The sequence below is a fragment of the Chroicocephalus ridibundus genome, chromosome 1 (assembly GCF_963924245.1).
Source record: "Chroicocephalus ridibundus chromosome 1, bChrRid1.1, whole genome shotgun sequence".
Lineage (NCBI taxonomy): Eukaryota > Metazoa > Chordata > Aves > Charadriiformes > Laridae > Chroicocephalus > Chroicocephalus ridibundus.
Genome location: NC_086284.1, coordinates 126,877,648 through 126,892,703, shown reverse-complemented (window position 1 = coordinate 126,892,703; position 15,056 = coordinate 126,877,648). Strand labels below are relative to the sequence as shown.

The 15,056-nt window shown below is 47.7% G+C and overlaps 1 protein-coding gene across 1 annotated transcript; it reads left to right on the top strand.

Annotated features, from left to right (window-relative positions):
- The first annotated feature begins 2,799 nt into the window (after positions 1 to 2,799).
- On the top strand, positions 2,800 to 13,976 carry SLC19A2 (solute carrier family 19 member 2). Its single transcript, XM_063350910.1, has 6 exons — positions 2,800 to 3,108; positions 3,195 to 3,800; positions 6,829 to 7,051; positions 9,926 to 10,118; positions 11,010 to 11,151; positions 11,382 to 13,976. The coding sequence occupies exons 1-6, from the start codon at positions 2,920 to 2,922 to the stop codon at positions 11,505 to 11,507; spliced, it is 1,479 nt and encodes a 492-aa protein (XP_063206980.1). The 5' UTR covers positions 2,800 to 2,919; the 3' UTR covers positions 11,508 to 13,976.
- Positions 13,977 to 15,056: the final 1,080 nt, after the last annotated feature.

The window sequence follows — 15,056 nt, the reverse complement described above, 5'->3', positions numbered from 1 at the left end:
GGCTCAAAAACACTGAGACCTTGAATCCCGCATAGCCTAGTTAGCTATGAAGTAAATATTTTCACAAATTCAGACACCAGAGTCTTCTGAAAGTGCAGTTTTCCCAAGCACTAGAAGAGAAATTAGTCCTACGTGGCTCAAACCAGGACACAGCCAAAATCATAAGAACAAAGTTGCTGCCTTTTCTCACATGTATGTGCCTTTTTTCCTTCCACGCTCAGCGAAAGGCAAATTCTATTTTACTTTCCTTCTGGAGAGTTCCTGAGGTATTTGTACCATTTGAGTGCGCTCACATACTGAAAGCGCACTCTGAAGAATGGCCTCATGAGAGTGCAGAAAGTTTCTAGCTTACAGAAGCTTTTCTCCAAACAACTTGGCAAGATTTTAAAAGAACTTTTCTTGCACATGTTTTATAAATTTCTCCACGATAAACTGCAGGCCAGAACTTGTTAAAAATACTCCACTGGTGTATTTTTGAGTGAAACCTATCAGAGTTCATGGTGTGGATAAGGTGTGATGTTAAAATACTGTTGTCTCTGAGACTGAAGTGTGCATTTAGATGAGCTGCTTGAATCTCATGCTGAATCAAACATCCTCCAGCGGTGATTCCACTCTAGATTCAGGCAAAAAGGGACTCGGTCATTAGCAGTAAGGAAAGCAGCAACAGTGCTGAAGGGCTTGGTGGCATCCTTTTCTTCCAAAGTGCCAGCAGTGATTTTTTGAGACTGATCTGAAAATCTGAAGAGTTCTGGGCAAGCACAGACAGATTTCAAGCTTCCCTTTTGCAACAGAGGAGCAGGAAAACACAGCCAGCGTGTCCCTTGGCCAGCAAGAGAGCCTTCTAGTGTACAACAGCCCTGAGTTGTACAAAGGTGAGGCTTTTGATAAAGAAGTTGTTTGAGGAAACTCATACCCTCTGAAGACTGCTTAGTGGTTAGTAACCCAGCACACAAGGGTTTTGTCCAGTACTACTGCATGAGCTGTGTCGTTATATAAAATGTTGTTCGTTGGGGTGTGTTCGGGAACGTACAAGCGAGAGCTGCGTGTGAGGCCTGTCACTCGTTGAGTTCGGATCTCACATGTGCAGGTGGTGCCTCTCTGGCAGACTTGCACTGACTGTTAAGATCTTGAAAGATTTTACAATTATTTCCATGTAATGTTATTTATGTGGAAGTGTTCAGAATGTGAGCAATCACTCAAATTGGTCAAATCTATCTGGTAAGAATGATTTTCTCTGGAAAATAGTTTCATCCTGTGTGGGAAGCAGTGATTTTCAAAATGCTTTTCACATCACCTGTCTAGGAAGCTAGACATGAACAAACACGTAGTTTGGGGATAAAACTAATTATTGTTTAATGCTAACGTAAAGCTGTTTAACTGTTTAACATTTCTTCTGGCTGGACAGCAAAGTGCAGCTTTTATTAAACCACAGAAGTGGCTCCAGCTCTTATCTTGCTAGAGGGAAGAAAGTGGCAGAGGTCAGCAGCTGAATATGTTTGGGCCAGGAAATTAAAAATAAGGACAGCACTGCAGGTAAAGGATCTCTGTCAAGATGGTTTCCAGGAAAGGCTGGGGCCTGCCCCTCGAGGGTAGTGGCAATTGGGGAATTCTGTGGGGAGAGCAGCCTATGGGGGGAATGGACACCTCAGCAGTGACTGGAGCTCTGCCACGCTGCTGCGAGTACACAGGAGGGGTGTCAGTCTTGCTCTCTGCGCCAGGTGCACTTGGGTCACAACAACGCCATGCAGCGCTACAGGCTTGGGGAAGAGTGGCTGGAAAGCTGCCTGTCAGGAAAGGACCTGCGGGTGTTGGTCGACTGCCGGCTGAATATGAGCCAGCAGCGTGCCCAAGGTGGCCAACAATGCCAGCAGCATCCTGGCCTCTATCAGGAACAGTGTGGTGAGCAGGACTAGGGAAGTGATCATCCACCTGTATTCAGCACTGGTGAGGCCCCACCTCGAGTACTGCGTTCAGTTTTGGGCCCCTCACTACAAGAAAGACATTGAGGTGCTGGAGTGTGTTCAGAGAAGGGCAACAAGCTGGTGAGGGGTCTGGAGAACAAGTCTTAGGAGGAGCAGCTGAGGGAACTGGGGTTGTTCAGCCTGGAGAAAAGGAGGCTGAGGGGAGACCTTATCACTCTCTACAACTACCTGAACGGAGGCTGTAGTGAGGTGGGGGTTGGTCTCTTCTCCCAAGTAACAGGCGATAGGACAAGAGGAAACGGCATCAAGTTGTGCCAGGGGAGGAAAATTTCTTTGCCAAAAGGGTTATCTAACACTCTAACAGGCTGCCCAGGGAAGTCGTGGAATCGCCATCATGGGAAGTATTTAAAAGACGTGTAGACGGGGTGCTGAGGGACACGGTTTAGCGGTGGTTTTGTCAGAGTTAGGTTAACGTTTGGACTCGATGACCTGAAAGGTCCCTTCCGACCTAGGCCATTCTATGATTCTATAGCCCATAAAACACGCTGACCCTTCCTTTGAGGGGCCTCCCACTACACGCCCTTCAGGTAAGGAAGACAGCGCGCAAAGTCAATGGAGAACCCCATTTCCAGGCGGCACTGCGGGACGGGGCAATGCCCCGCCGCACCTCCTCCCGCCCGCCCGCCCGCAGCTCCTGGGCCCGCCGCCGCCTCCGCGCACGTGTGCTGCGCTCCCGCCGCAGCCCTCCCGCTGCCCACGCTCCCCCCCGCTCCTCATTGGGCCGGCTTTCCCGGGAGGAGGCGGCCACACCCAATCAAAGGGCAGGTGGCAGCCCCGCCTCCCGCCCGCCGGCGAATGGCCTTGAAGAGCAGCCCCGCGGGCCGGTGGCTGGAGGTGCCTTTCGGGAGGCGGCGGGAGGTGACCCGGGACGGGCCTGCGGTCGCCATCCCCCGCCGGCCCGGCCCCGGGAGCGCCTCCGGCCGGGCCCCGGCGCAGCATGGCGGGGCCGTGGGGGGGCCGGCTGACTCGGCGCTCCTCCCAGGTTGGCGGCGGGGGCGGCGGGTGCTGCTGGGCGCTGCCCACGGGGCTGCTGTGCGCCTACGGTTTCTTCTGCAGCGTGCGACCCTCGGAGCCCTTCCTCACCCGGTACCTGCTGGGGCCGCACAAAAACCTCTCCGAGACCCAGGTACTGCGTCCCGGGGCACCTCGCCCCCTTGGCCCGAGTGTTTTCCATTCGGTGCGTGGATTACCGCTGGCCTTTCCCTCCCCCAGGTGTTCAACGAGATTTACCCGGTGTGGACTTACTCCTACCTGGCGCTGCTGTTCCCGGTGTTCCTGGCCACGGACTACCTGCGGTACAAGCCCGTGATCCTGCTGCAAGGCCTGAGCCTCATCGTTACCTGGTTCATGCTGCTGTATGCCCAGGGGCTGTGGGCTGTCCAGTTCCTGGAGTTCTTCTATGGGATGGGGACCGCCACCGACATTGCTTATTACTCCTACATCTACAGCGTCGTCGATATCAACCTGTACCAGAAGGTCACCAGCTACTGCCGGAGTGCCACCCTGGTGGGCTACACAGTGGGCTCGGTGTCCGGGCAGGTCCTTGTGTCCGTGGCAGGGTGGTCCCTCTTCAGCTTGAATGTTATCTCCTTAACCAGCGTATCCATTGCCTTTGGCACAGCGTGGTTCCTGCCAATGCCACAAAAAAGCCTTTTCTTTCACCATGTCTCAAGTCAGCAGCTCGGTTGGGAAATGAAGGTCATGGACTGTAAAAATGGCTCTGCTGTCCAAGATCATCCTGCCGTGCAGAGGGCACCTGGCTGGGAGGATGAGACAAAAGTTCCCTTAAACGGGGAGGGTCATTCAGCAGAGAAACAGGTGAGATGTGCCCTGGGTTTACATAAGTAGGAGATACAATGCTGATGTGGCTGTTGTGCATGCTTATGTGTGTATATGTGTGCATACATATATGTGCGCATATGTATGTGCATATGCGTACACAGCAGTAGAGGTGTAATATCCAGTAGTGAAAAGTATACTTTTGCTTATCCCACTTCCTTATTTATAGCACAGGGAAACTTATTCCTGGCTTCGTTTTGCTGATGAAGTGTGATAGGCTGCTCCTTAGATTTATGAGGTTCTTCTGCATATCTCACAAGGCTGTGATTAAAATTCTCTGGGCATCAAATTGCCGTTCAATGGTACAAACCAAGGGACGTTTCTAGGGCACTAAAAATTGTTTATATGTTCAAATTCTGTATGTGGTTCTGGATGCGCCCTGTGACTTGCAGAAAAGAGGCAATTCTTCCTGCACTGGCATTTTGAAAATACTTGTTACTTCAACTGTTGTGCAAGTCATACACTAATAAGCTATGTAGTAATTGGGTTTTATCTTATGATCCTGGAAGGAAACTGGTCCAGGAAGCAAACTGCGGTAGTCCTTGAGGGCACTTAAAGGCTGACATTGATTAGTTATAAATGGATGGAATACGGATAAATTGCAGGAAACACCTTTGCGTAATAACAGCTTAATGCAGCCCATGAGGGCACCCTGACTCCTGGCTTTTGTTGGCTGCGTAACCTCTAACAAAGTCACTTGTGTGGAAACAAGCGTGCAGGTGCCTTTGTTCGGTGGCAGGATGCGTTGGGTCCCAGGAGGTGATGAGGGGGCAGCCTCCGATTTTGAGGCCTGATGCGTGTCTGTAGTTGCTTGCTGGGCAGGTCTCTGCCGCCCTGCTCCAGGTTGTGCAGATGTACGGAGAGCCTGTCACGGGAGGGGGATTCGGGGCCCTAGGGGAGAGGTCAGCTTTGCTCCTTGGCCAGGAGGAGGCTGTGCTCGTTCTGAGAACAAGCCAGAAGGCAAGTGTGGCTGTTGGTTTAGTCAGCTAATGGGTATTTCACTTAGCAAGTAAGCCCCAGTTAGCTCAGTTGGGGGAGGCTGCATCCGGCACTGCTTTCAGCTTCCTTTGGCTACAGCGGGGAATTAAAGGTATTAACATTCCAGGGACCTAATCCTGCCCCATCCAGCCCAGTCTTGTGTGAGCAAAAGTATCTTTAACCATGTTATACTTGCATACTGAACGGTATTTGTTAAGACAAATTCTGTACCAATAATGACTAAGGCATTGATATCATTTACCTGTCCCTTTTGTTTATCTTACTCCTATCCTGTGAGAGCAAGGGTGGTTCCAAACTCATGGTGAAAACTTTAAAAAAGGAGTGAGTACACTTGCATAACTATCCGGAGTTCAGTTAGACCAGGTGCTAAAGCTGAGAAGCACTGGAGTGTGATGATAGTCCTTCTTACTAACATAACTGCAGCCATATTTCACGAGCATAAATGAATGGCTGTACGAATAATTGTACTGAAGAAGCATTGCCAGGTGGTGGGAGGGTGGACGGGCTTATCAGGCAAGTGCTTGGGTTGAATGTGGTAAATCAGTTTTTGCAGCGTATGTGACAGTTCCTTTCCCTGGTTTTCCTGCGCCTAATCTTGAGCTTCGTGTGAAACCTTTGGTGTGGGAGTTAACATTGCTAAACTCACATTGCTGCAAGCTGACCTCTTCACGAGTTGTTCTGTTGGGCTTTGGAGGAGCGGCATCCACGCGCAGAGCAAGCCTTGTGCCATTGGCAAAGCACCAGCAGGACTGTCTGGTGTTTAATAAGGATGCTCAGAAACCAGTGACGCTTCAAGGGGTGGAAAAAAGGGTGTTCAGGACAGAGTTAGGTGATGGTCTTTGGGGATTTCAGTAGAAACGCCTTAAAATTAGTTTTATTGTTCACGGAGGATAGTCTTTCCCGTGCACTGCATGATTCCCTCAGGGAAAGGGCGCACTGCCAAGATCCCAAAGTTGCTACAGCTGTTTGGAAACTGCTCCAGAGCTGGTGTGGAACAGCACAATGTGCAGTGGCTCAATCCCGTGACAGTGCTGTGTGTTTCCATGCAGGGAATCTAAGTTCACGGGTGCTAGAGGTGATGAGTGGGCCTTGGGGCCTCTGCCCAGTGTCACATGAAGTAACTGCTGCTCTGACTTAGACAAGAAGGGTCTTGCCTGTCTACAAAGACTCTGTACATGTGTACATGCATCTAATAAATATTTTTTTTTTCAAACCACTTCAAGGGCGTGCCCCCTCCCACACTCTTTCTAGAAAGATTTGGAGGGGAAAGGTTCATTTTTATCTCATGCCATTTGTCAGAGGACATGTATATACAGGAGCTGCCGTTTGTGATAGCAGTGTCTGGTGGAAGAAGCTTCTATTTCTCCTCAGATCCCCAGGCAACATCTCTCACCTTCTCAGAGCCTTGGTGAACATTAACAGGAGTAGAGCAGGGCATAATGAGATTGCTTCCTTGAATATTTATAATCACTGAATGCTAGTACTAAAGAAAATTCAGTTATTTGTGGGGAAATATACTCATCAGGTGGCTTTCATGTTCTCTGCGTTACCAAAGTTGGTTGAATTTGGATCAGGACTTAAAAGTGTCAGTAATGCTTTTTGCCTTTAGGATTTGAATGACTGGCTTCTGATCCCATCTTGTTAAAGTGGATATCATGTCCCATTCTCCAGTGTCTCTTCTCACTGGTAGCCTCCAGTGTCTCACTTAGTACTTCTAGCATCTAGCAGTTACTGCTCTCTGCTTGAGAGACAGAGATCAAGGGGTGCTTGGGGCTGAACCCTTTCTCTGCGTGCATGGGGACAACCCTGCTTAGGGGAGAGCCCAGCTGCTGGGACCATGGGATGGGGAAGCTTTTTATTCATTATTCTGTGGAGGTCTGTGTCCAAGAGTGGTACTGTCAGTCGCCAGTGATCAGAGCACTTGAAAGAGGCAATTTTGCAGAGCAGTGTGGAGTATTTATAACTGAAGACTAACATTTTTCTCGCCTTCCTTCTCCAATCTATGCAGGAGCAGAAAGTAGACATTGTAAAGGTGCTCAAAGATCTCTGGCGGGACTTCCTGCAGTGCTACTCCTCCCGTACCATGCTGTGCTGGTCCGTGTGGTGGGCACTGTCCACCTGTGGCTACTTCCAGGTCATCAACTACGCTCAGGGCCTGTGGGAGATGGTGCTGCCTTCTCACAATGCAGAGATCTACAATGGTGCCGTGGAGGCAGCCTCGACACTACTAGGTAAGCTGCTGGCATTGGCATCGCTCCCGCTCTACTGTGAGAAATGCCTTGTGTCCCTCAAGGTCACCAGAGCGTGGTTTGCAAGTGTCTTGCATGCAGGAGAGGCGACCTCAGCATTCAGGATGAGTCTTCCCCGACACGCATGGGTACGGTACTCAGTATTGAGTTTGCTGATGCATGCAGCCCTCATTCCTGTAATCCCATGTGTAGGTGTTTAAAGGAGCTTCCCAAGTCAATCTTCATTCTGAAATAATTTGGCAGAAGGCTCCAGGCATGTGGCTGAGTCTGTGTTCTTGGCTGTCACTATGGCAGTGGCATTATGCTTGTTTTAATCACTCAAAGTCAAACTAAGGTCCTGTGTGTTTATTGCTCTTTTTCTCTGGCAGCATAGGGAACACAGGAGGGTTTCCTGTATGCATGTAGCGTGCAGTGAGCCACGCTTAGTCATTTCAGCGCTGTTAAACAGAAAAGCTATTAAGATGAAAGAAGTTGCTTGACTTGAAAGGGCCAGGTAGATCAGTCAACACAAACATATTTTTTTTTTTTTTAAGTTGTTTAATACTGTTCCATTACCAGAACTAGGGCGATACCTTTCTAATATAGCTAACATACCCTTGCAGAGGCTCTCTAGGTGTTGCTGCAGTGTGTTCCTTTTCTTTGATGGAGTCATTGTTCCACTCTCCTCTGTGGGCATCACCTACTCGGGGACAAAAGAAACCAAGGTGCACAAACAAGGAAGGCTTAGTACTTTCTTGGGCATGCTCAGCCCACTCTTGGAGTTCACTGGGAAGCCATGGATGTTTTATAGTTCTAAAAGCAGTCTGAATTCATTAAGGAGCAGTTTATTTATCTCTGACTTCATGCCAAGGTTGCATGTTAGCACAAAACTGTCTCATTCCGGCTGATCTATAGATATGTGTTCTTTCCTCTAGGCCAAAGAAGCCAAGCTTTTCTAGTTGTTCTTTGGTAAAGTTAAGCTCTTCATTCACTTTGTCATCTTACTAGCCCCTCTTTGTAGCAAAGCTGGTTTGAGCTGCATTCTTTTTGAAGACGGGTGACCAGAGCTGCACTCAGCTTTATTCAGCGAGGCCTCAGACTTTGAAGAACAGACATAGAAGAACATTAACACTCTTTTCTCCCTTTACTAGAAATGCCTTTCCTGATGCATCCCAGATCTGATTTGCCATTTTCATGGCTCTTAGTCATTCTGTGCTCAGTTATGAGCAGTATTTGGCAGCATTCAGGTAAGATGCTGTTGCCATCCCTGCCTGTACCTGTGCTGCCCTGAGAAGGGTTTGAGTAGAGCGTGGTGACTCACGTGGCTGTCAGCTTCCTGTCCCAGGCAAGATAAACAGTATTGCTTCTAGTGAGGTCAACTGACTGTTAAGCTGCATCCCTGCACCTTCTTGGGAATGTGGCAATCCTTTATCAGGTTGGGATGTGGAACCACTGAGTCAGCTGTAGGTGTCTAATTGCAGGACACAGATTGTATATCTTGTCATAATTACGTGTCAGGCTGCTATAACCTTGAGACATAGGGGGAATGAGATCCCCAGAGAGTGATGTCTGTTCCCAAATTTCAGAATTGCTGAGACAGTAGAAAGAAGGCTCTAGGACTTAGCTTGATCTGAAAGGTCCCTTCCAACCTAGACAATTCCATGATTCAATTTGCATCTCAGGGTTTTGCTACTGGGGAGACAGCCTTTCAAAGAGCAAAATGTGAGTCAGGTAGTGTCACAGCAGGCACTGGAAAGAAGAGTTCGGTGAGGGGAAATAAATTCATTTCCCTTGGCATAGCACGAACTTCTTCACTGGTCTGCAAGATTGATGTGAGGTCTGACAGGGTTGCAGGCTTGTACACGCTGGTTCTTCATAAGGAGTCTTCGTGTTCTTGAAGGATTTTTAAGATAGCAGGCCAGCTGAGGGCTACAAAGAGCTTAGATGCTGCACTGTAGCACTTCTGTACAGTGGTCAAATGCTGAATACAATCCTGTTTTTCAGAGATCTCCAGTAAACCTCCCTTTGTCAGTATGCTGTTTGTGTAGTTTGCTGTGTACAGCAGCATCGTTATGCTGTTAGTTGCTCTTTGACTTGTTCTGCAGAACAAGGCCTACTTCAAATGGGAATTTTCTTGTAATGTAACATGTATTTGGGCTTCTCAGTAGTTACAACTGTGATAGTGCACGAAACACCCTAGTCTGCTTGTTGACTTCCATGAAATATCACATGCGTTCCACCTTGTGATCTGTTTTCTCCTCTCCCCATCCCAGCTTTATAAAATCCAGCAGGAGTTAGAAACCTATTCTGGCTGTAAAGGATTGTTCTTGCACAACCAACAACACATGATTGTAGCTTGTGACTGTGCATCCTGGGAGACATGGATTTGGACTCCTGCTCTTACTCTTACAGCCTCTCCTGGCAGAGAGCTCTAACAGCTGTTTATCAAAGTGGGTAGTGTCTTCCTCCATCCTAACCTCCTAAAGCACCACAAATTAATAAGCTGAGTGCTTTTGAGAACCATGGTTTGCATTTCTCTGTTGCCCAATTGACAACACTGCGAGGGTCAGGCGCAGAGGACTGAGTGGCAGTGGTCTGAGTGCTGGGATTGTTGTTCTTCTGAAGCCAGGGAGGAGACTTCAGAGGCAGTCAGCATTGACCTGTTTGGTTGTGGTTTTTGTCTGTTCCTGTAAAAGTGGAATTTATAGCAGGTTTCCAAGTTGAGGGAGAGGTCAGGAAGGAGAGCTGCTAAGGTGTGCGCATTAGTGTCCCCCACTTCAATCATGTTTGGCTGTTAGGGGCTGTACAGCTTCTAATACAGTCCCCACATTGCTCCAGTTCTGACAACTAACAGCTATGCTTTCCTTCCCCTCACAGGAGCTGTTGCAGTGTTTGCTGTGGGTCACATAAAAACATCCTGGGCAATGTGGGGTGAGGTGGCACTTGCCCTGTTCTCCTTTCTTATTGCTGCTGCTGTATATATCATGGACACTGTTCGTAACATCTGGGTGTGCTATGCATCATACGTTGTCTTCAGAATTATCTACATGCTGCTAATCACAATAGCAACGTGAGTATCTTTTTAATGTAAATTGCTCTCAAGGTTACAGCTGGTGCGAAAGCTGGCATATTTTCCATGTAACTAGGGTCCTGCCTATCAGGAATTTGGAAATGTGTTGCAAGGGTTTGTGTTGTGATTCAGGTTGGAAACTGAGGCACAGAGATCTGTTTGGCTGGCAGCCTCAACCAGGCTTAAAAGTCTTGTGATGCTGAAGTGACTATTTCTAAATACTAGGTAGTGCTGCTTGCCAGGGGAATGTTTTTCATAAACATGGCTGGAGTGAAGTGTTAACAGATGACGAAAGGATTATGCTTTGCCTGTAAAGTGTAAACTTTCCCTAACCTGTAAGGAGAAAAACTGTGGTGTTATTTGTCACTTTGGAGAGGAAAATACAGCTATTTCTGAACCATGCATAGATAACCGCTATAATACAGCTCAAGCACCATATGAGGAGAGATGCTGAAACTGGTAACTGCAAAGGCAGCTCTGGTCAGAAGGATGTGGGAGGTTACGGACCACACTGCAGTAGGCCGATGCTTTGAGATTGCCAACAGCTCTCCGGGATCAGTGAGCGCTGGATATTTGTGTGATGAGCACCTTTAGCTGCATTGGACAGGAGCACTGCTTCAGTAAGACTGAATCCCACAGAGCTCCCAAAGGGGTGTCTTTATCCTTTTGGATATTTCTGTGGGGGTCTCGTAGCCTCTACGCTAGTCTGTCGTGAATGTATTTAGAGAAGTACACTGTCAGTGTGAGGTGATTTAGCTGTGGAAAGTACTGGACCAGCCTACATAATTCTTCAGGTTGTACAGTCTTCTTGTCCAGGGATGTTCCTCCTATTCTTGCATTTCCCAGCTTTCTTTCCTGCTCTTATGTTTCTGGACATCCCTTTCTTTCCAGGTTCCAGATTGCTACAAATCTCAGCGTGGAGCGGTACGCCCTGGTGTTTGGGGTCAATACTTTCATTGCCTTAGCACTTCAGACGGTGCTCACTTTGATTGTTGTGGATGCCAGCGGGCTTGGGTTGGACATCTTCACCCAGGTATGACAGGCTCTCTTAGCTTTACTGATGGGAGGGAGGAAGGTAAACCAGTCTGTAAAGTTTCTCAGCCACCTGCTTCTGAGTCAAAGGTTTGCTGAACGAGAAACAATCGCTGATTCCTAATATTTTAGAAGAGGGAGTTCATGTATTGACCTTCTTACAAATTTGGTAACTGTGTGGTTTAACCACTCTTTTTTTTTTTTTTTTTTTTTCTCCCTCCTTCTCTGCAGTTCATGATTTATGCCTCTTATTTTGCGGCCATCTCACTGGTGTTCTTGGGCAGTGGCATATACAGTATTATGAGAGCTTACAGAAGACAAAAGCAGATGCGAAGTAGATCTCCTGAAAGCCAGTAGTGCATGAAGTGAAGACTCACAGTGGCTACATATGAAGACGTAGGTCTGTTTTGGGGTTTGTGTTTTGGTTTTGTGGTTTTTTGTTTTTTGTTTTTTTTTTTTTTTTTTAAATCTCTGCCTTTTCTTCCCAAGGCAGTTACCTTAATGGTACTTGATCCATATTTATACTATATTAGTAGCACATTTTAGAAGGTAATTGTATTAGCTCTTACGTAAGTAAGAACAAATACCTTCTTTCTAAAATGCCTTTCATTTTTCTGTTGCGTATATGGGATGTGCAGCAAATAACAGTAAGCTTTCTCAAAGAATGAAAGCCTTGGGAGGTTTTAGTCCAAGGCTATGCATTTGGAGGCTGCCGTTGAAAAGGCAGCTTCATGATTGTCTAGTCAGCTGCTACTCTTTGTCATTGAAGTGCTGCTGCAGGGCAGAAGTGAGGGCATGCTAACAGACCTCTATGTGGAAGAGCCCCAGGCCTGGGACAGGAGGTGGCCTTAGGCCTGTGCTCTGCAGCGTGGCTCTCCTCTGCCTGCCTCCTGATGCTGGATGATCCATTTTGAGGACTAGAAAACTTACATTTCTGCATCTGCACGTGCTTTCTTGAGTTGCTTGTAGTGTTTCTGCTGGTTCTTTCTGTCGCCCCTGCTGTCAGAGCTTTACGATAGCTGATCATGGTGCTTTCCCAAAAAACTAACTGTGTCCTGGGGCAACTTGTGACACTGGTGAATTGGCTACCAGCAGCGCTACTGGTGCCATGAAGGCCTGTGCCCAAGGGACTGCAAAGTTAGAGTGAAAACTTAGAGGGAGTTTAAGTAGACAAAATGCTAATCTGAGGGACCCTTGGACATCCCTGCCTTTGTCCTTTGGGACTGCAGATTCCTGTGATTACAGGAATCATCGCCTCACAGCCCTGGAGGCTGGGCTATTTCAGTGGGATGGTAGATGTTGGTATAGCACTGAGGAGGATTTTAGGCTATTCTTTGTGACCTCGGAGAATCGTAACTAAATAGACACCTTCGGTTATGGTAGTTAGCAGGTTGACTGCCTGAGGCTTTGAAAAATGCTGATTTCTGCTCTGTCAGTTTTTCCTCTTATTTTAAATTGCCTTTATGCCTCTGGTGAGTCTCTGTCCACTAGTTCTACCTCTGCTTTCCACCGAAGCAGGACAATGAATGTTTGGAGTGGGTAGTTCTTTTATTTTATTTTGTCCAGTCTAAGCAATTTGGGATTTGCCTCATACCTGGTTTTAAAAAATAATTCATTTTTTCCAAATTGCTTCAGCACTGGGAAGGAGTTGCACAGAGTTGTCCTGGGCTTGGGCACCTGGATACTCATGCACCATGACCAGTACAGCAACGGATACCTATAGTACAGTGTGTGGAAATGGCCTATGGGCTGTCCCCGTTGCTGTGCAGGTTGTGATGAGTTTAAGTGTACAGGAGAACCGGTACGGGAGAAGACGCAATGCAGCATGCTTCCCCTCCACGCTTTCTCTCTGTGTACTGGTTAGAGCTTCTTCCAGTCGGAGCCTGAAGAAGAAGCTTCGGTTCATTGCTAGCTTTTAGTGCCACGGAGACTTCACAGCATTGGGGTTGGGAAGGCTTCTCTCCCCTGGCTGGGACAGGTACGGCCTTTCTCATCACTTCTGTGAGCCTCAGCCTTTACCAAGCAAGGTGAATGATTAATGTGTTTGGGATGTGCTGTCTGGGGAGCCCTTCCAGGCTGGCTGCTCAGGGGAACCCACTCCCCAAAGCTTCTCTGTGTTTGCAGCCTGCCTCCTAGAACATCCCCCTAAATGTAGGGGCTCAGTTGTACTGGCATTTACGCGTGTAAACTTAACTGCCTTATCCTGAAATGGAAACTTGAAGCCACCCGTGTATATATTCCTTTCTTTACTGTTTTTTGTTTTTTAAAAAAAAATCAAATCTGAAGCCGTGAAACACGAGCTGACGAGCTGCCTTGGGAAAGGGATAGTAAGTGCACATCCTGCATGTCCTGTCCTTTGGGTTCCTTGGTGTGATGGCAGTTGCAGCAAGGCGTGAGGAGTGGGTGTACAGCACTTGTGTCGAGCGACCAAAAGAAGCAGCTCAATTTTAGTCACATTTTTCAAACAAAGAAAAAAAATCTTTGATGGGGAACAACCCGGTTATTTAAAAGCAAGTCAAAAATTAACTAATGAATTACAGCAATAATAATGATTTTTTTCTACCAAAGTAATTGAAACTGCAGCAACTGCAATAGAGAGGCATGCCACACTGTGTACTCCTTCAGGCCTGTTAATGCATGGAAGCCGGACCTGGATGTTGCTCAGGTTCCTACGCTGTGCTGTTGCTGTGGTGATGAGGTGACTATAGAGCCTGACTGGAGCTCTACGCGGAGTTACTGATGCCTATGAAATTCTGTAAACATGTTGACATCGGTGGTTTCTAACTGAATAATTATTTTTTATTGAATAAAAACACTCTGAGAGATCCTGTGCGGCCAGTGTTTGTTCTGCGTTTTGATACCTTGCTAATCCGCAGCACTCCTGATGCAGTTGACTGATGTAGGATGTTCAGAGCGTCTTTGTTAAAAAGAGAGAGAGAGAGGGGGAGAAATACAGGGTAAACCATGCAAAAAGAACCAAGTCTTAAAGATTATAGTCGTGGACTGTTTTGTGTAGGTTTGCAGAACGCTCTGCAAGTGTCTTGGTTCTTGCACTGAGGAACCTTAATTGCTGAGCAGTTCAGGAATACCACTCTATAGTTCCAGTGTGGACTGGCCCAACAGGGGAGAAAATTACTTACTCACTGGTGCAGGGTCACCCTGGTCAGGAAGCATCAGTCTCACTGATGGTGACTGTAAGGGAAAGCAGGTAGAGGTTTGTGATGCAGGAGGACCTTTCTATTTACATTGACCTAATTACAAAATTGAGGCCTTAAAGAAGAAACGCTGTAAACTTCCCCCTCCTGGCACACCCACACTCGGCTGCTTTGGAAAGCTCTCTCTGTCTTGTGCATCTAGAAGAGGTGGCCTGTGCCTGATAGTACAGGCTGGGCTGGAGGGGAAGGTGCTCTCTGAAGATCTGCTGCCAGTTTGATGTAGTTCAGCATGGGCAGTACCTACCTAAGCCCAGTAGTGGGCTACTACCCAACAAGCCCTCTGCACAGCACCAAAACCAAGAGAAAATGGGTGGTCTGCGGGGGAAGGGAGGTCTAGGAAAAACTGCCGTTCTTGCAAGTGTTGCATTGGGAGTTTTATTGCTGAGGCAGAAACGATAGGACTGTCAGCATGTCAGGCTCGCTCTGAATTTCATTCATCTGCCTTTTCTGGGTGACCACAGGAGTCAGCTGTGTGGGGATGAGCTTCTTGACAGTGTGGGGGTTTAAAATCCCCCCATGCATAGGGGATTATGCATTAATGCTTGCATAGGGCAGGAAGGTAACTAGTAGCTCATACAGGTATAGCGTTGCCCTTTAAGGCGGATTCAAGCATTTCACATCTCTGGTGCTGGTGAAAGCTGCTGTGACAAGAATCCTAAGCCTGCTCTTGCCTGCGAGCGAAGCAGGTCCA

Excerpts from the sequence above, each read along its gene's own strand:
- SLC19A2 (XM_063350910.1), top strand. The coding sequence starts at position 2,920 with ATGGCGGGGCCGTGGGGGGGCCGGCTGACTCGGCGCTCCTCCCAGGTT. Across the intron at positions 7,052-9,925 it reads GGCAGCCTCGACACTACTAG|GAGCTGTTGCAGTGTTTGCT; the intron begins GTAAGCTGCTGG and ends TTCCCCTCACAG. Across the intron at positions 11,152-11,381 it reads GGTTGGACATCTTCACCCAG|TTCATGATTTATGCCTCTTA; the intron begins GTATGACAGGCT and ends CCTTCTCTGCAG.